Genomic DNA, 27,213 nt, shown 5'->3' with positions numbered 1-27,213 from the left:
GGAGATTCTAAAAGCGGTCCAAGAAAAAGGACAATGTTTAGATACAGAAATTAATTACGTAAACAGGATGGGTACATACTCAAAAGAAAAGAATCACAGACCAATGAAAATCAAACTAAGAACACAAATGATAGCAGTACTATCAAAAGTGACAAAACTAGCAGTGAAAAATACAAAAATGTATGGATAAAAAAGGAAATGAATGGAGAGGAATTAGTGAAAGATAGGGAACTGAGAAGTGAGGGCCAAGGAAAAAAATGAGAAAAGAACAGAGACGGATTTTTTTTTTTTTTTTGAGAGAGTGCTAGACCTGGATAGAGTGCAAGGCTGGATAGAGTAAGAAATGAGGAGGTGAGGAGGAGAACAGGGGTGGAAAGGGGGTTGGGAGATAGGGTTGATGAAAGAGTATTAGGATGGTTTGGATGCATGGAAAGAATGAGTGAAGAAAGACTAGTAAAAGAGGTATGGAAGGCAGATGTGGAGGGAGTGAACATGAAGGGATGTCCTAGGATGAGGTGGATGGATGGGGTGAAGGGGGCTTTGGGAAAGAGGGGAATGTCTGTTGAGGAAGGACGGGAGAGGACAGAAGGCAGGGGTGAATGGAGAATGGTTGTATATGGATGACGTTGTGATGCATGAGGTGGAATGGGTGGGGGGATGGTGGGTGAGGTAGTATGTGTGAGCAATTTTTGACGCAGCCCGATGGGATTTCTCCCCGTCTTCTCCTTTATGCATGGGGGGATGGAGAGGGGGGGTCGCCGATTTAATGAAGCGGCCTTGCTGTGGATGTGCTGTGTCTTGCGACACTTCTTCTGAACCAGGGCAGTGGACAAGGTGCAGGGATGACCCGTCATCCAGGAGGTGCTAAGATGAGAGGGAGGGTGGAGGGGTGTGGAGTGTATTCAGGGATGGAATGGGTGGGAATGATTTTATGCCTTTTCCTTTTTGGCTACCTCCCTTGTAAGGGGGGAAAAGCCTTGGTATATGTATGTATGTATGCTAGACCTGAGACTGAGAAAATGGTACATCAGAAAAATGGAAACTTGAGGGAAAAAAAAAAAAAAAAAATTAAAAGTGGCATATACAAATATGGACAGTAATCAGGATTAAATGAATTGAATGACTATCTATCAATAGAGAAAGATGACATAATGGGAATTGCAGAGACAAAACAGGTCCTATACAATCAAGTATGGTGGGACAAGGATTATACAATATTTGGTAAAAAAAAATAGGACAGACAAACAGGGGGTAGGAGTCATGATACTGACTAGAATGGACCTAAATATAATAAAAGCAACATAAGGAAAAGATAATGTGGAATTAATCGCAATTAAAGTCGAAAAGAGCAGTATGAAAAGTAGAAGGTTTATGGTTGTTTATGTGCCACCAAAAACTAAGACCTGGACTGACAGCAAATACCCAAAATTACTGAAGACACAAAGAATGAATTAACCAAGACACTGAAATATAGAGAAAATATAGTAATTATGGGTGACTTTAACGCAAAGGAAATAAATTGGGAAGAATTGACAATGGGAGGTGGAGACAAACTCTGGGGAAATGTCCTACTGGATATGGCCATTGACGCAATGGGTTAAAGAAAATACTAGATTTAAACAAAACGAAAAACCATCGAGACTAGATTTGATATTCATCTCTGAACCAGAAATAGTGGAAGAAATAAATTATAAAACATCAATTGGGAAGAGTGACCACATACTAATAGAGATCTTACTAAAGGAACAAAATGTGGTAAGAAGGAACAAGAAACATAGAGAGGGAAGACTGATGTACAACAAAACTGATTTTGTAAAACTCAGAAAAAAATTCCAAAATGCCTGTTGGGAAAAATTTGCAAATAATGAAATAAAGACGGAAGAGAAATGGGACATTTTTAAAGAAATATATAAAGAGGGAACAGAAAAATATGTGCCTAAATGGAAACAGAAAAGGGAGTACATAAAGTGCTGGTATAATAAAATGTGTAGCGATGCGAAAGATAGAAGAGACAAAGCTTGGAAACGATGGAAAAGAGACAAAAAAAGACTAAATGGCAAACATAAATTAAACTGAGAAATGAATATGTAGACATGCGAAGAGAGGAAAAAAGAAACTATGAAAATTATATAATAGCAGAAGGCAAAGATTGGCAGAGTATTTTAGGGAGTTGTTACATGTGAAGGAGGAAAGGGAGGGAAAGATTGCTGCAGTGGTAAGTGCAAAGAAAATGAGAGTGATGAGTGAGGATAACAAAGGAATAAGGAAGGATGAAGTGAAGGCAGTGGTTAAGATGATGAGAGCATGTAAGGCACCTGGTCAGTATGGATGCCATGCAGAATGTCTGAAAAAAGGAGGTACAGTGATGGTAGACTGGCTGGTGAGGTTATTTAATGTTTGTTTAAGAGAGGGTAGAGTGCCGGAGGACTGGAGGAGTGCCTATATAGTTCCACTTTACAAAGGAAAAGGGGTCAAGTGTGAGTGTAGTAGTCCATGATATAGACCATGGACTAAAATCTACTGTTTCCAAATTTGCTGATGATACAAAACTGTGCGGAGTGGCAAATGATCACTCAAACCAATTAGATATTCAAGAAGATTTGGATAAATTACAGCAATGGTCTGAAAAGTGGCTAATGAAATTTAACACAAGTAAATGCAAGGTAATGCACATAGGTAAAAATAACAGTAAGTACGATTACAAGTTATTTGGAAATTCGTTAACAAAAGTGGATAGTGAAAAAGATCTCGGCGTAATTATCAGTAACGACCTCAAATCATCCAAGCACTGTATTTCAGCCTCTGAGAAAGCAAATAAGATTCTAGGACTGATTGCGCGATCTTTTGATTTCAAAAGTCCATCACTCATTAACAAGCTATATAAATCGTTAGTTCGTCCACATTTGGAATATGCTGTTTCCGTATGATCACCGAATCTCATTAAAGACATTGACAGATTGGAAAGAGTACAACGGCGAGCCACAAAACTGATTCCAAATATCAAAAATAAATCATACGAAAATCGACTAAAACATATGAATCTGTTTTCCCTAAAAAAGCGTAGACTCAGAGGTGACTTGATACAGGTCTTTAAAATTCTAAAGGGAATTGACAACATCAAAAGTGACCAAATTTTTACACTGAATGAGAATCAGACAAGAAACAATGGTCTCAAACTGTCCGGAAATAGATTCAATTTGGAAGTAGGTAGAAACATCTTTGCCAACCGTGTAGTTAATGAATGGAATAAACTTCCTGCACAGGTAGTGCAATGTAGTTCAGTTCGAAGCTTTAAGAATCATTTAGATAAACACCTAAGCAAGATGCTGTAATGATTATAATTCATTTTATATTATTTGTTTTTGTTTTGTTATCATTTGTCTGTCTGATTTTCATTTATTATTAGTTATATGTCATCCAGGAGGTGCTCAGATGAGAGGAAGGGTGGGAGGGGTGTGGAGTGTATTTAGGGATGAAATGGGTGGGAGTGTTTTTATGCCTTTCCCTTTTTGGCTACCTCCCTTGGAAGGGGGAAAAAGCCTTGGTATATGTATGTATGTATATGTCAATTTATTATTATTTACTATTTACCTGTTTGTTTATTATTTAACTATACCTATGCATTTATTTATGTATTTTATTTGTTATTTACATTATCATAGTTTTTATTTATTATTTTATTATTAATATTTTTTTTTTTCGCATCCGACCTAGATATGGATCAAAAGGTCTCCTGTCGGCATGCTCCGCCTTTGTAATCCTTTGTAATCCTTTGTTTCAGAGGGATTAGCTTATCAAGTGTAGTTGGGAAGGCTTATGGGATGAACTTGATTAACCACTTCACTCCGAACTAAAATCTCGCGGGCAGCAGCCAATGCCAGCCGTACGTGTCGTAATAATACTCGCATCATAAAATATAGTCACCGCTTATATTGATCGTTCTCTCTTTCACCCGCAAATTTTGAAAACCACAGAGAATGGGATTCAGGGCACATTTGGAAGAATGTAAAAACACAGGGGCGACTACAATAAATATAATCAATACGCCGATATGGCAGCGTCGCGAATCCACTTGCTCCTCATGACGCCTACGTGTGCGGCACTGTATGGAAGGGGTTAAAAGGATTAGGAGAGGAACAGAGGGAATAATTGGTGAGGAACAGTGTTGGTTAAGGGCTTTTATGGACTTGGAAAAGGCTTATGACATGGTAGACAGGAAGGCACTGCGGGAGGTATTGAAGATATATGGGACAGGAGGTCAAGAGTTTTTACGAGAGTAGTAGAGCGTGTGTCAGGATTAGAAACGGAGAGAGTGAGTGGTTTGAGGTAAAGGTGGGACTTCATTACGGATGTGTTATGTCACCCTAGCTGTTCAATTTATACATGGATGGGGTGGTGCGAGAGGTAAATGCAAGGGTGGTGGGTCAGGGATTGGAGATGGTTAACCCCTTCTATACGGTGCCGCACACGTAGGCGTCATGAGGAACAAGTGGATTCGCGACGCTGCCATATCGGCATCTTGATTATATTTATTGTAGTCGCCCCTGTGTTTTTACATTCTCCCAAATGTGCCCTGAATCCCATTCTCTGTGGTTTTCAAAATTCGCGGGTGAAAGAGAGAACGATCGATACAAGCGGTGACTATATTTTATGATGCGAGTATTATTACGACACATCGTACGGCTGGCATTGGCTGCTGCCCGCGAGATTTAAATCCTGTAGTGAAGTGGTTAAGGAAAATGGAGAAAAGTGGGAGATAAGTAAGCTGTTGTTTGCTGATTACACTGCAATTGTAGCAGGATCAGAGGAGGGGCTGAGGAAGTTAGTGACAGAGTTTGGGAAAGTGTGTGAAACAAGGAAGTTGAAGATAAATGTGGGTAAAAGATGATGAGATGTACAAGGGGTGAAAGTGGCAGCAGACTGGAAGCGAGTATTAAGGGAGAGAGACTGGAGGAAGTGGATACTTTTAGACACTTGGGTGCCAATGTGGCAGGAAAGGGAGGAGTGGAAGTGGAATTAGAATGTAGACTGAGAGATGTGAGTAAATGGTTTGGTGGATTAAAAAGTGTAATGAGAAATACACATTTGGGAATGGATGCTAAGAGATTGTATGGAGTGATTGTGCCAACAGCACTGTATGGGGCAGAAACATGGAACATAAGAGAGGAAGAGAGGAGTTTGAATGTATTTACCTAGTATTTTACGGGATGAGAGCTATGCTTGTAGTGACCTGTTTTCGTATCTCTCCGCATCCAGTTTATTCTTAAAATCGTGTATAGTTTTGGCACTCACTGTCTCTCTGTTTAGTTTATTCCAGACATAAATCACTCTATGTGGGAAGTTATTCTTTTTCAGGTCTCTTCTGTAACTGTCCTTCTTTAGCTTCTTTTCGTTTCCTCTTGTTTCTCTTCTGTCCCATTTTAGTAAGCCATCTCTATCGAGAATTTCCATCCCTTACATAATATGTAAATGGTCAACAAATCACCTCTTTCTCTTCTCTGTTCCAGTGTTGATAGATGTAATTTTTCCAATCTTTGTTTGTATGTCAAATTTGATAGTGTAGGTGCCATTTTTGTCGCTGCTCTTTGGATTTTTTCTAATTTTCTTATGTTCTTTTTTGTGCTAGGTGCCCATAGTGTTGCAGCATATTCTAGTTTAGGTCTTATTAGTGTAACCACTATTTTCTTTACCATTTCTTCATCCATGTAGTCGAAGGCCACTTTCATTGATCTCAATCAGTTAAAAGTCTCTCCAAATAATTTTTTGACATGTTTATCAGGTGTCAAGTCACTTGAGATGATCACTCCCAGGTCCCTTTCTGAATTGACTTTTTTGATTTCCTTGTTTCCAATTTTATATTGACCCAATATTCTATTTTTGCTTTTTCCAAATTCCATTATGCTACATTTTTTAATGTTGAAGTTCATCTCATATCTCTGACTCCATTCCCATATTTTGTCTAGGTCTTCTTGTAGCGATCTGCAATCTTCTTCTGTTCTTACTCTCTTGAGTAATTTGGCATCATCAGCAAAGATGTTCATGTAACAATTTGAGATGAGGTGTCTGAGAAATATGATAGGGGTTACTAGGCTAGATAGCGTGAGAAATGAGGTGAGGAGGAGAACAGGGGTGGAAAGGGAGTTGGGAGATAGAGTGGATGAAAGAGTATTGGGATGGTTTGGACACATGGAAAGAATGAGTGAAGAAAGATTAGTAAAAGAGGTGTGGAACGTAGATGTGGAGGGAGTGAACATGAGGGGGCGACCTAGGATGAGATGGATGGATGGGGTAAAAGGGGCTTTGGGGAAGAGGGGAATGTCTGTTGAGGAAGGATGGGAAAAAACAGAAGATAGGGGTGAATGGAGAATAGTTGTAGATGGATGATGTGATCCATGAGGTGAAATGGGTGGGGGATGGGGGTGTGAGGGAGTATGTGTGATGAAAATTTGAAGCAGCCTGAAGGGATTTCTCCCTGTCTTCTAATTTTCTACATGAGGGGATGGAGAGGGGGGTCACTGATTTCATGAAGCGGCCTTGCTGTGGATGTGCTGTGTCTTGCAACACTGCTTCTGACCCAGGGCAGTGGACAAGATGCAGGGATTACCCATCATCCAAAAGGTGCAGAGATGGGAGGGAGGGAAGAGGGTGGAGGTGAATGGAGTGTGATGGGGATAGAATGGGTGGGAGTGGTTTTTATGTCTTCGTTTTTTGGCTACCTACTTTATAAGGGGGAAAAAAGCCTTTGGCATGTATCTGTATGGATACATGGAAAGAATGAGTGAAGAAAGATTAATAAAAGAGGTGTGGAAGGCAGAGGTGGAAGGAGTGAACATGAGGAGGTGACCTAGGATGAGATGGATGGATGGGGTAAAAGGGGCATTGGGAAAGAGGGGAATGTCTGTTGAGAAAAGGCAGGAGAAGACAGAAGATAGGGGTGAAAGGAGAATGGTTGTGTATGGATGATGCTGTGATGCATGTGGGGGAGTGGGTGGGGGATAGGGGGTAAGGGAGTATGTATGAGAAATAAATTTTCTGCATGAAGGGACGGAGAGGGGGGGGTCGCCAATTTAATGAAGTGGCCTTACTGTGGATGTGCTGTGTCTTGTGACACTGCTTCTGACCCTGGGTGGTGGACAAGATGCAGGGATGACCCGTCATCCAGGAGGTGCAAAGATAAGAGGGAGGGAAGAGGGTAGAGGGGAGTGGAGTATGTAGGGGATGGAATGGGTGGGAGTGATTTCTCTGCCTTTGTTTTTTGGCTACCTCCCATGTAAAGGGGAAAAAAGCCTTTGGTATGTGTATGATGTAAATTTTGTGTTTACAATAACCATCTAATGTAACCTTACCTTCCAGGAGTAGCAGAGCCATCGTGTGAGGGTGTCATGCTGCCATAATGAGGAGTCCTTGACCCATCGTACTGTGGTGTCTGTGAGCCATACATTGGTGTACGAGAACCACTGGAACCATACATAGGTGTCTGGGAGCCTCCCCATGGTGGTGTGCGCCTGTAAGAGGAGCTGCCACCTCCAGTTCGTGTGGGAGTCCCCACTGGGGCCACACGGGAACGATCCACACTGATGGTCTGGCACTTGGAGTGAAGTTCAATACGGCAAGTGACGCTTGTGGCATCTTTGACAATACCAACATGACCTAGAGGAAAGAAATAGTAATGTAATTCATAAATTCAATAATTTGATGCACCGAGTTTCAACTACTGGAAGCCCTTAGGGGTAGGGTGATTCTCAAAGTGGGAAAACTGTTAAACCAACATAACACATCTAACTAACCTTTGTAAGGTCCTTGTGTGATCTTAATAGTTTGTCCAATGATGTCTCTGTCCCTGGCCACACCTCTACCCCTGCCTCTTCCTCGCCCTCTTTCTCCACCCATGCCAAAGCCGCCACCTCCACCACCACCACCGGTAGCAGCAGTAGGTGTACCTCCACCAGCAGGATGAGCTGGAGAGCTGAGACGTGGTGACATGAATCCCATACCCATCCCCATGCCACCCATGCCCATGCCACCGCCACTTGACTGAAATTAAAAAAGGGTTTTATAATAATATCAACCAGCATATGAAAAGAATGAGTGATGAGAGACAAGAAAAAAGTGTGGAAAGCAGAAGTGGGTGGAGTGAACTTCAGTGGAAGACCAAGAATAAGATGGGTGGATGGGGTGAAGGGGGCCCTGGATGCAAGAAAAATGTCTGTTGAGCATGGAAGGGAGAGAGCAAAAGAGGGCTGTGAAAGGAGAGTGGCTGAAAATGAATATGGTAATGACACAATACAAAAGGAAATATATTTGTCTCTTCTGTAGATTTTGATAGTGGATGAAGTGTGTGTGTGTGTGGTTACCATGTAATGAAGTGGAGGTGGGGTGCCATGCAATGAAGTGGTGGGAGTAAATCAGCTTCAGCTGTCAGGCCTTGCTGTCAAGATGCTGTGTAGTAGGGATTAGGGATGACCCTTTGTCCACAAGGGGCAAGAATTAATGACAATGGATAGGTTTCTGAATGTGTGTGGATAGATGCATGACTCAGCCACCTCATATGAGGGGCAGGGTCTTTTTGCATGTTTCATGAACACTATTATAAACATAATCAATTTTTATCATTATTTTGAAGTCCATTCAATACCCTGGTATTCTTCCCCATTTTTGTTCCATCTTACAGTCAAATTTGATCATAAAAGAATCAAACTGATGTTTCCAATCAACCTGTAACATTGTTCTTTTGCAGGTGATCTCTAATGAAACTGATTTAACTACCCCCAACAAGAGATTGGAATTCTTATCACCCCAGATATAAAAAAGTGTCGAAACAAGTACATACTAAATACTCCGTTTTGGTCTTTTACCTTGGTACCTCCAGCCAAAACCAAGTGACGAGTTTTGCAGACAAAAATACCACCATTTTCCAACATCATCTTTGAATACAGAAAGGCAAAGTTGCGGTACAAGTGTCTGATTTCACCTTGACGACCCTATGGGAGAAAGAAAAACAAGTTCTATTATGTATTTGGTCTTAGAACTGTACATGTATGATGTTTTGCACTTTTTTTTTTTTATCTATCAACAAATGTAGAAAACAAATTCTTGCTTACTGAATGTGGTCCATCAATAACTTTTACAATGTCCCTCATCTGAATGGTATTCTGTTCAGAGTCCAAAGCCATGGCACGACGGTTCTCCTTTTTCTTGTGGACTGCTTGCGGTTTCACATGTACTACCTTCCCATGCATATTCAGTACCTGGAAGTTTTCCTTCTCCAGGCGGACAATAACACCAACAGTTTGAGGGCTGTAAAGGAAAATTATAGTGTGTGTATGTGTGTATATATACATATAAAGACACACACACACGTTCCAGACACCGAAGCGTAGGGCTGTGCTGTGTTGTGAGCGTCTATCTAGCGGTTTCACAGCCGGCAACGAATGAAACCTGGTTGTTATTGTGCGTGACCGGTAAACGTGTACAGGTAACTCTCGATCTACGCAAGATATAGGTTCCTAGAGACGTCGCGTATATTAAAATCGCGTAAATCAATTTAATCTTTGCCATAGGAAACAATGGAATATGGGGTGTGTGCGGGATTTGGTCCATAAAAGTTGCGGGATTTGGTCCATAAAAGTTGCAATGTTTGTACAAAAAATACATTTTATTTGGCTAATAAACGTACAGTACATACTGTAAAATACTAATTATATCTAATTCTAAACCTTCTGTATTTATAAATGAGAAAAACAACTGTACACTGTACTATTTACGTAGTTCTACCACTCATCACCCACACCACAACAGTCACTCACTACCCTCACTGTCCAATTGTTCTGGCACATCCACATCCACCTGCACTTCCACAGCTGCAGGGTCATCCACATCCTCTTTTGTCATCCATGACTTTTCTTCAAACTGTGCTGCTACGTTCCCCATTGGGGTCCATGTTTTCAAATTTGTAGGTCCGCGCTGGCATCTTTTTCCAATAAAGGCCAGTTTCATCCACATTGAACACTTGCTTGGCTGTATACTGGCCTTCTTCTATGGTCCTCTTCAGCAAGTCAGGGAATTTCTTGGCCGCTTCTATGTCCGCTGATGCTGCTTCGTCAGTCATTTTTATGTTATGAAAGCCATGTCTGTTCTTAAGATTAGCAAACCAACCAAAACTTGCTTGAAAAGATTTATAGGTGCCGTCACTGCCTTCGATATCCTTGATGAGACTCTTTGATTTTTCCTGGATGGTGGTCATGCTCACAGGAATATTGTCCTTATTTTGGCATTCGATCCATGTGCCCAGCATTTTTTCCATTCTTCCCATGGTTGACGATCTGATGTAGGATGTTCTCTGCATTGACCGGCTTGATCCTGATTCAGCACTTTCCCGTATTTTAGTAGCGTTGCCTCGGATGATCCTCAGAGTACTTTCCTTCAGGCCTAAAGCATTGCATATGACCGAAGTTTTCTGTCCCCGGTCATATCATTCTAGAATTTCTATTTTCTGCTCCAGTGTCAGTGATGTACGCTTTCCCTTCTTCCCCGCAGGGCCGCTGGTGCTTGCAGAAGACGATGCAGGACGTTTTGGGGCCATGATAGGCTGGTAGTACAGTATAATAGTATGCTGATATGAGGAGGTCTGTTCTCGTTGCTAGTAGCAGAGCGAAAGAGGGCTGTTAGTTTGTAAACATTGAATAAGAAGCGGAAAGGCCCGCCACCTGTCGGCTGGCCGCGAAACTCTCTGGCAGACAGTTTGAAAATGCGGTTGGGCCAAATCGCGTCTTAGCAAATAAATAGTGTAAATTATATTAATTCTAATATTTTTTAGGTCGCATTATAACAAATTCGCGCACATCAAAGACGCGTAAATCGAGAGTTACCTGTATCTCCAGTTCAAGTGTTTTTTTTTTCTGTATAGTTCTGGTAAAAATGGAAAAGGATAGTGATAATGAAGAAAGAACAATGAAAAGAGGATTGGAAACAAGTACAGTTGAGAGTCCAAGAGGCGTGATACCCAAACGCCTTTGTGCATTGATACGCCAAGGAAAAATACAAGGTGGGAAGGTAACGTATTTTCTGGTTTTCAAAGAAATTCAAGTGAATTAGGAAGAAATCTTGGTATAGACAGAGAAAGCAGGTACAGTAGTGCACTAAGAAATCGAGAAGTAAGCGAACTGATGGAAGAAATTATAGATTTGAAATTCGATTACCAAGCTGTGCACAAAGAACTGATTACTCTACGAAAAAGCAATGAACAAACCCTAAAAGAATTGAATGACCCAAAAAGTGAAATAGATAGTCTAAAGAGAGAAAATTAAAAATGAGGATAAGAGTGAAAATGACAAACTAAAAAAGGAAGTTAAAGAACAGTTGAAAGTAGTGACTGGTAAAGTAGCAGAATCAATTAAAGAAACAGACCTAATTGAAATAAAAAAATGAGTGGAAAAAAGAACAGGTAAACCAAGAAATATCTTTTAGAAAAATATTAAAAGAGCAGATGGAAGAAAACACAAAAGAAACAGTTATAAAAGTAATAAAAGAAAAGGAAAACCTGGTGAGAGAGACAGCTGACAAAGGAAAGTGCATTGTGGTCCAAGGAATACAGGAGAAACATGATATGTATAGATACCAAAAAGAAAAGGAGGAGAAAGAACTAGTCAAAGAAAGAGTGGCAATTCCAGGGGGTGGGGGGGCATCCCCCCCCCCCCAGTTTTTCAGCTTGCCCCCAGGTTGCCCCCCCCCCCCCCAGGTTTTTTTTTGCATATCCTATTTCTATCTTGTCCAAAAACTTTTAAGAGTGATTGTGTAAAAAAATGAGATTGAAATCATTTATGGATCCGTATTTGGTTCTGTTCTGTTTTGAAGCTAGGATTATTTACTCTTTTTGATGTGCCTTTCTTTTCTTGCACACATTCCATCTTTACCCAGGTGACTTCATCATTAATTCATTTATCCACACTTCTGTTTGGTAAACTATATGTCTTACAATCTTCCCTATACCCCTATCTTTCTTAAATTTATTAATGTCAGTCGACTATCCGCCTTCTTAACCTGCCTTCATATGTCTATATATGTAATGAGTTTTGTATGTGTGTGTATATATATATATTTGCTTGATGGAGACATATGCGGAAACTGATATGATGTGAAGCCAAGGGCTCGAACCTCAGCTCAGATGTATCAAAGTAACACAGTGTATGTGTGTATGGGTACATATATATATATATATATATATATATATATATATATATATATATATATTTATATATATATTTTTATATATATATATATATATATATATATATATATATATATATATATATATATATAATGTATATATATATATATATATATATATATAATGTATATATATGTATATACATATATATACATATACATATATATATATCTATATATATATATTTATATATATTTATATATATATATATATATATATAAATATATATATTTATTTCTATATATATACATATATATATATGCATTCCTGGATTGGTTACAAAATAGGACGAGGGAGTCATATGAGAGGTACAAAGAAAAGAAAAGAGAAGTAAAGCAAAAGGTAAAGGAGGCAAAGAGGAGAGCAGATGTGAAATGGGGTAAGAGTATGACAGAAAATTTTAAAAGTAATAAAAAGATGTTTTGGAAAGAAATTAAAAGAGGAAGAGGAGGCGAATCAAGTAGAGAAGAAAAGGTAAAAGGTGCAGATGGAGAGATGATAATGGAAGAGAAGGCAGTAAGGGGAAGATGAGCAGAATATTTTAGGGAGTTGCTAAATGTGAAGGAGGATAGGGAGGGAAAGATAGCTGCAGTGGGAAATGCTAAGAAAATGACCATGATGAGTGAGGAAAATGGAGGAGAAATAAGGAAGGATGAGGTGAAGGCAGTTGTTAAGATGATGAAAGCAGGTAAGGCACCTGGTCTGGATGGATGCCATGCAGAATGTCTAAAAAAAGGAGGTACAGTGATGGTGGACTGGTTGGTGAGGTTATTTAATGTTTGCTGGAGAGAGGGTAGAGTGCCTGTATAGTTTCACTTTACAAGGGAAAAGGGGACAAGTGTGAGTGTAGTAGTTTCAGAGGGATTAGCTTGTTAAATGTAGTTGGTAAGGCTTATGGGAGGATCTTGATTGAGAGGATTAGGAGAGGAACAGAAGGAGTAATTGATGAGGAACAGTGTGGATTTAGGATGGTAGAGGTTGTGTAGATCAGATTTTTGTGGTAAGACAGATATGTGAGAAAGCTATAGGAAAGGGGAAGGATGTTTTTTGGGCTTTTATGGATCTGGAAAAGGCTTAAGACAGGGTAGACAGAAAGGCACTGTGGGAGGTTTTGCGGATATACGGGATAGGAGGAAAGCTTCTAGGAGCTGTCAAGAGTTTTTATGAGGGTAGTAGAGCTTGTGTCAGGATTAGAAATGGAGAGAGTGAGTGGTTCGAGGTAAAGGTGGGACTTCGTCAAGGATGTGTTATGTTGCCCTGGCTGTTCAACTTATACATGGATGGGGTAGTGCGAGAGGTAAATGCAAGGGTAGTGGGTCAGGGATTGGAGATGGTTAAGGAAAATGGAGAAAAGTGGGAGGTGAGCCAGCTGTTGTTTGTGGACGACACTGCGCTTGTGGCAGGATTGGAGGAGGGATTGAGGAAGCTGGTGACAGAGTTTGGGAGAGTGTGTGATAGAAGAAAGCTGAAGATAAATGTGGGTAAATGTAAGGTGATGAGATGTACAAGGGGTGAAAGTGGCAGCAGACTGGAAGTGAGCATTAAGGGAGAGTGACTGGAGGAAGTGGAGAGTTTTAGATACTTGGGTGCAAATGTGGCAGGAAAAGGTGGAGTGAAGGTGGAGGTAGAATGTAGATTGAGAGAAGCGAGTAAATGCCTTGGTGGATTAAAAAGTGTAATGAGGAATAGACAGTTGGTAATGGATGCTAAGAGGAGACTGTATGAAGGAGTGATTGTGCCAACAGCACTGTATGGGGCAGAAACATGGAACATAAGAGAGGAAGAAAGGAGTTTGAATGTGTTTGGGATGAGGTATCTCAGAAGTATGATAGGGATTACTAAGCTAGATAGAGTGAGAAATGAGGAGGTGAGGAGGAGAACAGGGGTGAAAAGGGAGTTGGGAGATAGGGTTGATGAAAGAGTATTAGGATGGTTGGGACACATGGAACGAATGAGTGAAGAAAGACTAGTAAAAGAGGTATGGAAGGCAGATGTGGAGGGAGTGAACATGAGGGGATGTCCTAGGATGAGGTGGATGGATGAGGTGGATGGATGGGGTGAAGGGGGCTTTGGGGAAAAGGGGAATGTCTGTTGAGGAAGGAGGGGAGAGGACAGAAGACAGGGGTGAGTGGAGAACGGTTGTATATGAATGATGTGATGCATGGAGGGTGAAGTAGTATGTGTGAGCAAAATCTGACACAGCCCAAAGAGATTTCTCCCCGTCCTTTTATGCATGGGGGGACGGAGAGGGGGGGGGGGGTTACCGATTTAATGAAGCAACCTTGCTTTGGATGTGCTGTGTCTTGCGACACTGTTTCTGACCCAGGGCAGTGGACAAGGTGCAGGGATGACCAGTCATCCAGGAGGTGCTAAGATAAGAGGGAGGGCGGAGGGGTGTGGAGTGTATTCAGGGATGGAATGGGTGGGAATGATTTTATGCCTTTTTCTTTTTGGCTACCTCCATTGTAAGGGGGAAAGATCCTTGGTATATGTATGTATGTATGAACTCCCCCACCTGTGAAGGTTCATTTTGCTTGCCATTAACCTCCTATGCCCCCTCACATCTATGTTGGCCCTGAATTGCCACTGCAAACATTTTTGAAAGAAATACAGGATGAAGATAAAGATCTAGTTGAAGAAATCGATGAAATTCACAGGATAGGTAAATACTATAAAAATAAACATCATAGACCTATAAAATAAAACTAAGAACAAATATGATGGCAGAGGAGGCATTATCAAAAGGGGTAAAACTGGCAAATAGCGAGAAACTCAAAAATATAAGAATACAAAAGGAATTGATTGATGGAGAAAATGAGAAAGACAAAGTGCTTAGAATTGAAGCATATGATAGGAATGAAAAGAGAACAGAGTTGGAAAAAAACCAAGTTTTTTTGGAGAGTGCTGGATTCGAGACTAAAAAAATGGTATGTCAAGAAAATGGAAACCTAAACCAAAAAAGATAAGAAAACACGAAAATAAAAGTGGCATACACTAACATCAATGGTATGATCTCTGGGATAAACGAATTAAATGACTATCTAGAAACATAAAAACCTGACATCATGGGCATAGTAGAGACAAAATTGAAAGGACCGCTATTAACAAGTATAGAAGGGAGGGTGTGGAGTGTATTCAGGGATGGAATGGGTGGGAATGATTTTATGCCTTTTTCTTTTTGGCTACCTCCCTTGTAAGGGGGAAAGAGCCTTGGTATATGTATGTTTGTATGAACTCCCCCACCCGTGAAGGTTCATTTTGCTTGCAATTAACCTCCTATGCCCCCTCACATCTATGTTGGCCCTGAAAAACAGAACTGAAATGCAAGGTGTCATGATATTGACTAAACAAGGGTTAAATGTGACAAAGATTATTGAAGGTCAGATAAATACAGAAATAATTATACAGTAGAAGCCCGATTTAACAAATCTCAATTTAGTGGAAGCTCAAATTAGGGAACTGCAAATAGCAATAATGAAAATGCTCAACTTAGCAGAAATGGTCCGCTAAGTTGACCATTTTCTGCTAGCTGGCCTAACGCGCGTCTACGGAAATAGCTCAATTTAGCGGGAACGGTAAGCTAAGTTGAGCATTTTCCGTCAACTGGCCACATGCGTGTCTCAGAGTCCAATGTTACCAGATTGTGGTGGTGGAGTCAAGGAAAAATTTATAATTTAGTACTTTGGAGATATATAAATATACATATACAGACGCTCCTCTACCTACGTTCATTCGTTTTACGTTCTTTCGATTTTACGTTTGAACTGACTGTAAAAAAAAAATTGTAAAATTTTTTTTTTTTAGTGAATTTTTTAGTTTAGCGCGCTCTCCGTAGTTCAAACAATACTTGCGCATGACGCTGCGTCCATTGTTTACACTGCACAAATGACAAACTGAACATGCCTTGCCTCATCCTCATCCTTCTCCTCCACCATCTCAATTTATGTTGCTTGAATTTAATTTATTTGAAATTAATGTTATTTTACAATGTTATGTGTATAATTAATGATTTAGGGGTGTTTTATAAGATATGGTAATAGAATTTACAGATGTATAGTACAGTAACAACTTACGTTCATTTTCAACTTACGTTCGGCCGTTCGGTACGTAACTAAAATGTAAGTTGAGGAGCGTCTGTATATATATATATATATATATATATATATATATATATATATATACGTACTATAATATATATACAATAATATATAATTCAGTATATGTATAAAGTATAATTGTAGCAGAAATATATTCAAGTAGAAATAGATGGTATAATAGGAAAACAAAATAATGAAACAGTAAGTTGATGGGAAAATTCAAAATCAGTACATGAGTAATCACCACGAAAAACATTTCTATAACAACGAACTACGTTTTCTGCAACAACACAACAATAACGCTCACTATCCAAAAACCAACTGCCCAGTCCTATTAATCGCTAGAATTATGTACATCGAACCAAACACAAAGCTATGACTAATATTCCGCGAAATTCACAGACAGCTCATATCATTGTTACACGACACACACACACACACGTTGCAACAAATTACTGCACGTTGCTGTTCATTTGCAATTCACGATTGTGCTGCCTATAATTCACATATAATAATATATATACTGTATGTGTGTGTGTGTACACTAGGGAATTTTTAGGTACGTATCATTTTTATAATCCGCTCTGGCAACACTGTTACACCAACGCTCACTCGCTCAATTTAATGGAAAATTCAATTTAGCGGACTGGACCTTGGCTGAATTAGTTTGTTAAATCGGGCTTCTACTGTAATAAAAATTGCCAACAAAAAGATGAAAAGCAGAAAATTTGTAGTAGTGTATGTACCACCAAAAACCCATGCATGGTCAGATAGTGAACATCCCAAATTATTGGAAGAAACAATAAAGGTGCTAAACGAGTTACTGAAAGAAGGGGGAAACATAGTAATCATGGGCGATTTTAATACATAAGACATAATTTGGGAAGAAATGACAGTTAAAGGGGGAGATGAACTCTGGAGCAACATGCTACTAGATATGACCATTGAGTACACTCTCACACAATGGGTTAAGGAAAATATCAGATATAGAAATAATGATGAACCATCAAAATTAGACCTAATATTGACTTCTGAACCAGACATTGTAAACAGAATAGAGTATAAAACACCAATTGGAAACAGTGACCACATACTAATAGAGTTTGAATTAAAAGAACAAAGCAATATAGACAGAAATGATAAATATAGAGAAGGAAGATTTATGTACAACAAAATGGACTTTGTAAAGCTAAGGAAATTTTTCCAAAACACAAATTGGGATAGGTTCTCAAGAGGAAATAAACATGGAAGACAAATGGAACATATTTAAAGAAAATCATAAAGAGGGAGTCAACAAATATGTACCAAAAAAGAAACAAAAAGAGATTTACTTAAAATGTTGGTTTAACAGAAGATGTAGTGACGCTAAAGCCAGGAGAGATAAAGCGTGGAAAAAATGAAAGATAGAAAAACATCCAAATGGCAAACATATAAAAAAAATTAGAAACGAATATGTAAACATACGCAGGAAAAAAAAAAAAATTAAAGGGATATTATAGATAAATGTAAGGATCAACCAAAACTCCTTTACAGATATGTAAATGACAAACTAAAAGGCAAGCATGACATAGTTAAATTGCATGAAGGAGATAATAAGTACACAGACGACACAGAGATGGCAGAAGTTATGATCAGACATTTCAGATCTGTCTTTACAATTGAGAGTTCTCAACCCTGGGAGGATGAGCAATTGGAAAGTTCACCCTTGATGAAGGAAATAAAAATAACACAAAGGGAAATAAAAGATCAAATAAAAAGCCTAGATGTCACAAAGTCACATGGACCAGATGAAATTGCAAATTGGATATTGAAAGAGTGTATAGACGAACTGACAGATAAAATACACAAGATAATAGACTTCTCACTAAAAGAGAGAAAGGTACCGCAAGATTGGAAAGATGCAAACATAGTACCAATAAAGGAGGAAACAGGGAAGATCCTACAAACTTTAGACCGGTGTCCCTCACAAGCACAGTAACAAAAATATGCAAAAAGATCACCAGGAGCAGATGGACCAAACATTTGGAAGAAAACAAAATAATAGACCCCAAACAATTTGGTTTTAGAAGTGGAAGATCGTGCACCACAAATCTAATCTGCTTTTATTCGAGACTAATTAAAATAATACAAGAGATGGATGGGCAGACTGTGCCTTCCTGGTTTTGCAGAAAGCTTTTGACAAGGTACCACACAAGAAATTAATAAGGAAAATTGAAAAAATAGGAGGAATTCAAGGCAAACTGTTGGAATGGATAAAGGACTTCTTAACTGGGAGAAAAATGAGTGTGGTACTTAGAGACATAAATTCGAAATGGGAAGATGTAAAAAGTTGCATCCCACAGGGCTCTGTTTTGGCTCCCTTAATGTTTGCCATATACATAAATGATATGGATGAAGGAGTAAATTGTTATATGAATTTTTTTGCCGACGATGCTAAATTACTCAAGAGAGTGAAAACAGAAGAAGATTGTAGATTTCTACAAGATGACCTGCATAAAGTATGGGAATGGAGCTAGGAACACGAGATGAATTTCAACATCAAGAAATGTAACATAATGGAATTTGGAAAAGGTAAAAATAGAGTTTTGGGAAAATATACTATAGGAACAAAGCAGTAAAGAAAGTAAACTCAGAAAGGGACTTGGGAGTAATCATTTCAAGTGATTTGACTCCCGACAAACATGTAAACAAGTTATTTGAAGAGACCTACAATATATTAAGATCAATGAAAGTGGCCTTAGACTACATGGATGAGGAGATGGTTAAGAAATTAATTGTTACATTGATAAGACCAAAGTTAGAATATGCTATATCAATGTGGGCACCTAGCACAAAGAAAAACACATGGAAGTTATAAAGAATCCAAAAAGTGGTGACAAAGATGGCACCCACACTATCAAATTTGACATATGAACAAAGATTGGAGAAATTACAGCTGTCAACATGGAGCAGAGAAGGGAAAGGCGTCTTGTTGACCATATTCAGAATTATGAAAGGGATGGAAGTTCTCGATAGAGATGACCTACTAAAATGGGACAAGAGAGAAACAAGAGGACATGCAAAGAAATTAAAGACAGTTACAGAAGAAACCTGAAAAAGAACAGTTTCCCGCACAGAGTGATCAATGTCTGGAATGGGTTGAAAAGTGAAACAGTGAATGCCAGAACTACACACAAGTTCAAAACTAAACTGGACGTGGAGAGATATGAAAACAGGTCACAATGAGCATAGGTCCTGTCCCATAAAATACAACTAGGTAAATAGAACTAGGTAAATACACACACACACACTGATGAAAATCGCACGGACCAGATGGAATTGCATATTGGATATTGAAAGAGTGTATAGATGAACTGACAGACAAACTATACAAGATAATTGACTTTTCACTCAAAGAGGGAAAGGTGCCACAAGATTGGAAAGATGCAAACATAGTACCAATATATAAAGGAGGGAAGATCCTACAAACGTCAGACTGGTATCCCTCACAAGCACAGTAGCAAAAATATGTAAAAAGGTCATCAGGAACAAATGGACCAAACACTTGGAAGAAAACAAAATAATAAACCCCAAACATTATTTGGCTTTAGAAGTGGAAGTTCATGCACCACAAACCTAATCTGCTTTTACTCGAGATTAATTGAGATAATACAAGAAAGAGATGGATGGGCAGCTTGCGCCTTCTTGGACTTTCAGAAAGCATTTGACAAAGTACCGCACAAAAAAATAATTAGTAAAATTGAAAAAATTGGAGGAATTCAAGACAAATTGTTGGAATGGGTGAAGGATTTCTTAACTGGGGGAAAAATGAGTGGTACTTAGAGACAAAAATTCGAAATGGGAAGATGTGAAAAATGGCATTCCACAAAGCTTTGTTTTGGTTCCTTTAATGTTTGCCATATACATAAATGATGGATGAGGGAGTAAATTGTTACATGAATTTTTTTGCTGACAATGCCAAATTACTCAAGAATGTAACAGAAGATTGCAGATTGCTGCAAGATGACCAGGATAAAATATGGGAATGGAGTCGGAGATATGAGATGAACTTCAACATTAAAAAATGTAGCATAATGGAATTTGGAAGAAGTAAAAAATAGAGTTTTGGGACAATATAAAATTGGAAACATAGAAGTCAAAAAAGTAAACTCAGAGAGGGACCTAGGAATAATCATCTCAAGTGACTTGACACCTGACAAACATGTAAATAAATTATTTGGAGAGACTTACAACTTATTAAGATTAATGAAAGTGGCCTTCGACTACATAGATGAGGAGATGGTTAGAAAAAATAGTTGTTACACTGATAAGACTGAAATTAGAATATGCTGTATCAATGTGGGCACCTAGCACAAAAAAGAACATAAAAAATTAGAAAGAATCCAAAGAGCAGTGACAAAAATGGCACCTACACTGTTAAATCTGACATATGAACAAAGATTGGAGAAATTACAGTTGTCAACACTAGAACAGAGAAGGGAAAGAGGTGATTTGTTGACCATTTTCGGAATTATGAAAGGGATGGAAGTTCTCGACAGAGATGAGTTATTAAAGTGGGACAGAATAGAAACAAGAGGACAAGAAAAGAAACTAAAGAAAGACACGGAAGAGACCTGAAAAAAAAACAAAAAAAAACATACATATATGTACCAAGGCTTTTTCCCCCTTACAAGGGAGGTAGCCGAAAAGGAAAAGGCATAAAATCATTCCCACCCATTCCATCCCTAAATACACTCCACACCCCTCCACCCTCACTTTTCCCTCTTATCTTAGCACCTCCTGGATGACGGGTCATCCCTGCACCTTGTCCACTGACCTGGGTCAGAAGCAGTGTCGCAAGACACAGCACATCCACAGCAAGGCCGCTTCATTAAATGGGCGACACCCACTCTCCGTCCCCCCATGCATAAAAGGAGATGGGGGAGAAATCCCTTCGGGCTGCATCAAATTTTGCTCACACATACTACCTCACCCCCATCCCCCCGCCCATTCCACCTCATGCATCACAACATCATCCATATACAACCATTCTCCATTCACCCCTGTCTTCTGTCCTCTTCCGTCCTTCCTTAACAGACATTCCCCTCTTCCCCAAAGCCCCCTTCACCCCATCTATCCACCTCATCCTAGGACGTCCCCTCATGTTTACTCCCTCCACATCTGCCTTCATACCTCTTTTACTAGTCTTTCTTCACTCATTCTTTCCATGTGTCCAAACCATCCTAATACTCTTTCATCAACCCTATCTCCCAACTCCCTTTCCACTCCTGTTCTCCTCCTCACCTCCTCATTTCTCACTCTATCTAGCCTAGTAACCCCCATCATACTTCTCAGACACCTCATCTCAAACACATTCAAACTCCTTCTCTCTTCCTCTCTTATGTTCCATGTTTCTGCCCCATACAATCACTCCTTCATACAGTCTCCTCTTAGCATCCATTCCCAAATGTCTATTCCTCATTACACTGTTTAATCCACCAAGGCATTTACTCGCTTCTCTCAATCTACATTCTACCTCTACCTTCACTCAACCTTTTCCTGCCACATTTGCACCCAAGTATCTAAAACTATCCACTTCCTCCAGTCGCTCTCCCTTAATGCTCACTTCCATTCTACTGCCACTTTCACCCCTTGTACATCTCATCACTTTACTTTTAAGTGAAGAGATAGGTTAACGTGTAGTGGAGTGGAAGGAGGTTTCCTCAAGGAGAGTGTGGATGAAGGTGAAACTGGGAAAGGAGATGTGGGTCTTTGTAAGTGCATATGGACCTGGCAGTGAGAAGAATGTAGAAGAGAGGCCTTTTGGATAGATTTAAATGAGTGCATAGAGGATTTAGGGAGAAATGTCAATGTATCATTACTGGGAGACCTTAATGCTAGGGTAGGAAATGGTCCAATTGATGGAGTGGTTGGGAAATGTGGAGTTCCAGGAAAGAATCGTAGTGGAGAGTTGATGGTGGAAATGTGTCTAGAAAGAGAATTGATGATAGCAAATACAGTGTTTCAGAAGAAAGTCAAGCATAAGTACACATGGGAGAGGGTGGTGGATGGAAGGGTGGTAGATAGAGCGTTAATGGATTATGTAATGGTAAATAGGATTATGATAGGAAGAGTTAAGGATGTACGTGCTAAGGGGAGAGGGTGGGGGAATATCAGATCATTTTTTGGTGGAAGGTAAGTTGAGAGTGGAGGATAGATGGAGGAAAATGGAGGAGAAACAAGAAAGGATGAAGTGAAGGCAGTTGTTAAGATGATGAAAGCAGGTAAGGCACCTGGTCTGGATGGATGCCATGCAGAATGTCTAAAAAAAGGAGGTACAGTGATGGTGGACTGGCTGGTGAGGTTATTTAATGTTTGCTGGAGAGAGGGTAGAGTGCCGGAGGACTGGAGGAGTGTCTGTATAGTTTCACTTTACAAGGGAAAAGGGGACAAGTGTGAATGTAGTAGTTTCAGAGGAATTAGCTTGTAAAGTGTAGTTGGGAAGGCTTATGGGAGGATCTTGATTGAGAGGATTAGGAGAGGAAGAGAGGGAGTAATTGGTGAGGAACAGTGTGGATTTAGGACGGGTAGAGGTTGTGTAGATCAGATTTTTGTGGTAAGACAGATATGTAAGAAAGCTAGAGGAAAGGGGAAGGATGTTTTTTGGGCTTTTATGGATCTCTTCACTCCTGATAACCTTCCACTTACACTCACCCTTCCCTTTCAACTTAGTTTCACTCAAAGCCAACACATCCATCTCTCTTCTCACAAACATACTACTTATCTCTTCCCTTTTACTCTCATCTGTACCACATCCACGCATATTATAAGACCCAAACCTTAGGGTGCTGGTCGGAAAACTCCCAGACCCTCTTATGTCTTTACTTTTTCTTTTAGGAATGTCCCCTGTGGGGCTACAAGGAGAAGGATGCCTAGTTCCAATCCCCATCCCTTTCTTCTCGCCTCCCACAATCCAAGTGGTAATACTTGGTGGCAGTATTCTTTTCCCCCACCACAGAAAAAGAATACTCAGAGAAATGGTACAAGACCGCAACAAGGGGTTGGGGGACAGCATAACGGAGGGACAGTCGTATACCCTTCAACCATTTGTTCTTGTCCAAGCTCCTTATAGATGAAAGGTCATCACTGTCCCAAAGCCAGTGTCTGGGTCAGAAGCAATGCAGCATGGCAAAGCACCTCCATACCAGGGCCTGACATTTTAATATGCTTGATCATAACCACTTCATTACATGGCAACCCTTTCCCCTTAAGAATTTATTGAGCTGACAAGAAGAAGACCTTTTTAAGTTGTGTCAATTTACTTCCCATTGACAACCACACTCCTCTCACACCTATTTCTTGCCCTCTCCCTTCTCCACTTACATTCCCTTTGTAACCAAGGCCCCTTGCATCCATCCATTCTTGGAAATCCCTCCTAATTCACTCCATTCATTTCTGCCTTCACTCTTTTTGCTAGTCTTTTTTCACTCATTCTTTCCATATACCCAAGCAAATCCAGTATTCTCTGACTAACCATGTCTACCAGCTCTTTCCAGCACTGCTCAATGCTTCACTTCCTAATTCCTCACTCTGTCTATCCTCGTAACCACTATTTTCTTAACCACTTCATCTTAAATATATTAAAATTCCTACTTTCCACAGCCCTTAAATTGTCTCTGCCCCATACAATGTCAAGGCACAATTCCCCTTTGTGTACTCTTTGCATAAAAATTGACAGTACTGAAAATCTGGGTACAAAAGTATGACAAAATACTAGTTGGAGTGGCTTTTGGCATTAAAGATAAACTTACTCTAAAGAAACCATATCACCCCACTGGAACTGTCCAAGGGAGTCCACACCAGTAGCGACATCAGAACATAGTTGTAAATCACAAGGAAGAACCTGAAAACAACCAAAGTAACAATAGTACAATGGGTATATCAATTAAAGTTTATATGGTTCAGGCAATAACAACACTCACTTAAAACTATTCGCTTTCTCTATTCTCTACCCATACACATCCCAACTACTCATATAAAAACCTTTGACCACCTTCAATAGACTTCTGCCTACATAATATGTCCTCAATAAACTACATAATGTCTGACAAATTTTATAAACCTATACATACCAATGGCTTTTTCCCCCTTACAAGGCAGGTAGCCAAAGTCAAAGGCATACTCCACTCCCACCTATTTCATCCCCATATACACTCCTATTCACCATCCCTCTCTCCCTCTTTTCTTGGGTCCTCCTGATTGATGGGTCATCCCTGCATCTTGCCTACTGCCCTAGGTCAGAAGTAGGGCAGCAGGACACATCACATGCACAGAAAGATTGCATCAATTAATTGGAGACACCCCCTGTCCATCCCCTCATGCAGAAAAAGAGAAGGGGACAAATCACTTTGGGCTGCATCATAATATCATTCACACATACTCCCTCAACCCCCCCATCCCCCTACTAACTCCCATGCATCACAGCTTCATCTATACACAACCATTTTCCACTCACTCCCATCTTGTCTTCTCCCTTCCTTCCTCAACAGACATCCGCTCTTTCCCAATGCCCCTTTTACCCCATCCATCCATCTCATCTTTGGTCACCCCCTCATGTTCACTCCCTCCATCTCTGCCTTCCACATCTTATTTACTAATCTTTCTTCACTCATTCTTTCCATGTGCCAAACCATCCCAATACTCTTTCATCAACCCAATCTCCCAACTCCCTTTCCACCCCTGCTCTCCTCCTTACCTCCTCATTTCTCACTCTGCCCAGCCTAATAACCCCAATCTTATATGGCATTTCATCTCAAACACATTTACACTCTCTTATGTTCCATGTTTCTGACCCATACACGGCTGTCAGCATAATCACTCCTTCATACAATCTCCTCTTAATATCCATTCCCAAATGTCTATTTCTCATTACACTTTTTAATCCTTAAAGGCACTTACTTGCTTCTCTCAACCTACATTCTACCTCCATTCCTCCCTTTTCTGCCACATTTGCAACCAAATACCTAAATATATCCACTTCCTCCTGTCTCCCTTAATACTCACTTCCTGATTGCTACTATCCTCTCCCTATGTACATCCCATCATCTTACTTTTAACCACACTGATCTTCAACTTCCTTCTTTCACACACCTTCCCAAACTCTGTCACTAACTTCCTTAATCCCTCCTCTGATCCTACTACATGCACAGTGTCGTCAGCAAACAACTGGCTTATCTCCCATTTTTTCACAATTTTCTTTAACCCTCTCCAATTCCTGCCCCATTACACTTGCATTTACCTATTGCATCACTCCATCTATGTAATTGAACAGCCAAGGCAACATAACACATCCCTGCTGAAGTCCCACCTTTACCTCAAATCACTCACTCCCTTCATTTACCTCAAACTACTCACTCCCTTCATTTCTCTCAAACCACTCACTCCCTTCATTTCTAAATCTAACACGGGCTTTACTACTCTCATAAAAAATCCTCTTAACAGGTTTCCTCATATCCCATATATCTGCAATACCTCCCAAGTGCCTTCCTGTCTACCCTGTCAGAAGTTGGGAGACAGGGTTGATGAAAGAGTATCGGGATGATTTGGACACATGGAAAGAATGAGTGAAGAAAGATTAGTAAAAGAGGTGTGGAAGGCAGAGGTGGAAGGAGTGAACATGAGGGGGCAACCAAGGATGAGAAGGATAGATGGCAACCAAGGATGAGAAGGATAGATGGCATAAAAGGGGCATTGGGAAAGAGGGGAATGTTTGTTGAGGGAGGGAGAAGACAAAATATAGGGTTGAGTGGAGAATACTGTGATGCATGGAAGGGTGGGTGGGGGATGGGGAGGTGAGGGAGTGTGTGAATGATATTTTGAAGCAACCTGAAGGGATTTCTCTGCTTCTCTTTTATTGCATGAGGGGACAGAGAGGGTGAGTTGCCAATTAAATGAAGCGGCCTTGCTGTAGATGTGCTGTGTCTTGCTGCAGTGCTTCTGACCCAGATACAGGGATGACCAGTCATCCAGTAGCCAAGATAATGGGAGGGAGTTGGGTGAATGCAAGTGGTATGTAGGGATGAAATGAGTGTAAGTGAAATTTGTGCCTTTGATTTTGGCTACCTCTCTTGTAAGGAGGGAAAAACTGTTGGTATGTGTATATATGTATAAAGGCCCCAAAAAACATCCTTAACTTTTCCTAAAGCTTTTTCACATATCTGCCTTACCACAAAAATCTGATCCACACATCCCCTACCTGTCCTAATCCCCCACACTGTTCCTCACCAATTACTCCCTCTTCCTCTAATCCTCTCAATCAAAACCCTCCCATAAACTTTCCCAACTACACTGAACAAACTGATCCCTCTGAAAGTACTACACTTACACTTCTCCCCTTTTCCCCTGTAAAACAAACAATATAGGCACTCCTCCAGTCCTCTGGCATTCTATGTTTTTTTTTAGACAAACATTAACCCATACAGCGTCAGTGGCATACATCATATGCCGCAATTGTTTTATGGATTGTGGATCAGTGGCATACATTATATACTGCAATTTCAAAAATTGGTCAAAAATAGGCATTACATCGCAGGTCAAATCTGTGGTAATGACCAAGTAGCCCTATCCATTGGCTATAAAAGGCACCCAATTTTTTTTTTTTTTTTTATTAACAAAACTGGCAACCCTCCCAGCAATTTTTCAGGGGAACTTGGGGTATAAAATCAGATATTAGGATGTAATTTAGGCAATTCTGGTGTACAAAATGAAGTACGAGGAGGTGAAGTTGCACTTCGACGGTTATGCAGGTGCTATTTAGTACATATTTAGACATAGAACTGGCAATTTTGCACTGCCAGTTTTCATAATAAATGTGTAATACAAAATGTGGATGGGCAATAATGATTATTAAAA

General features: G+C 39.9%; 1 protein-coding gene across 2 annotated transcripts in view; it reads right to left on the bottom strand.

The window, feature by feature from the left end:
• Spt5 (Transcription elongation factor subunit Spt5) overlaps positions 1-27,213 on the bottom strand; it is a 188,025-nt gene that overhangs the window by 38,729 nt on the left and 122,083 nt on the right. For both annotated transcript variants that reach the window (XM_076199318.1, XM_076199317.1), the window contains exons 12-16: positions 24,114-24,205; positions 9,102-9,297; positions 8,856-8,981; positions 7,788-8,034; positions 7,347-7,650 (exon numbers count right to left, since the gene is read on the bottom strand). In XM_076199318.1, coding sequence (XP_076055433.1) covers positions 7,347-7,650; positions 7,788-8,034; positions 8,856-8,981; positions 9,102-9,297; positions 24,114-24,205 — 965 coding nt within the window. The remainder of the gene's footprint in view (positions 1-7,346; positions 7,651-7,787; positions 8,035-8,855; positions 8,982-9,101; positions 9,298-24,113; positions 24,206-27,213) is intronic.

The sequence above is a fragment of the Oratosquilla oratoria genome, chromosome 16 (genome assembly GCF_046742065.1).
Source record: "Oratosquilla oratoria isolate Oo_2021 chromosome 16, ASM4674206v1, whole genome shotgun sequence".
NCBI classification, from domain to species: Eukaryota; Metazoa; Arthropoda; class Malacostraca; order Stomatopoda; family Squillidae; genus Oratosquilla; species Oratosquilla oratoria.
This window is presented reverse-complemented; position numbering and strand designations above follow the sequence as displayed.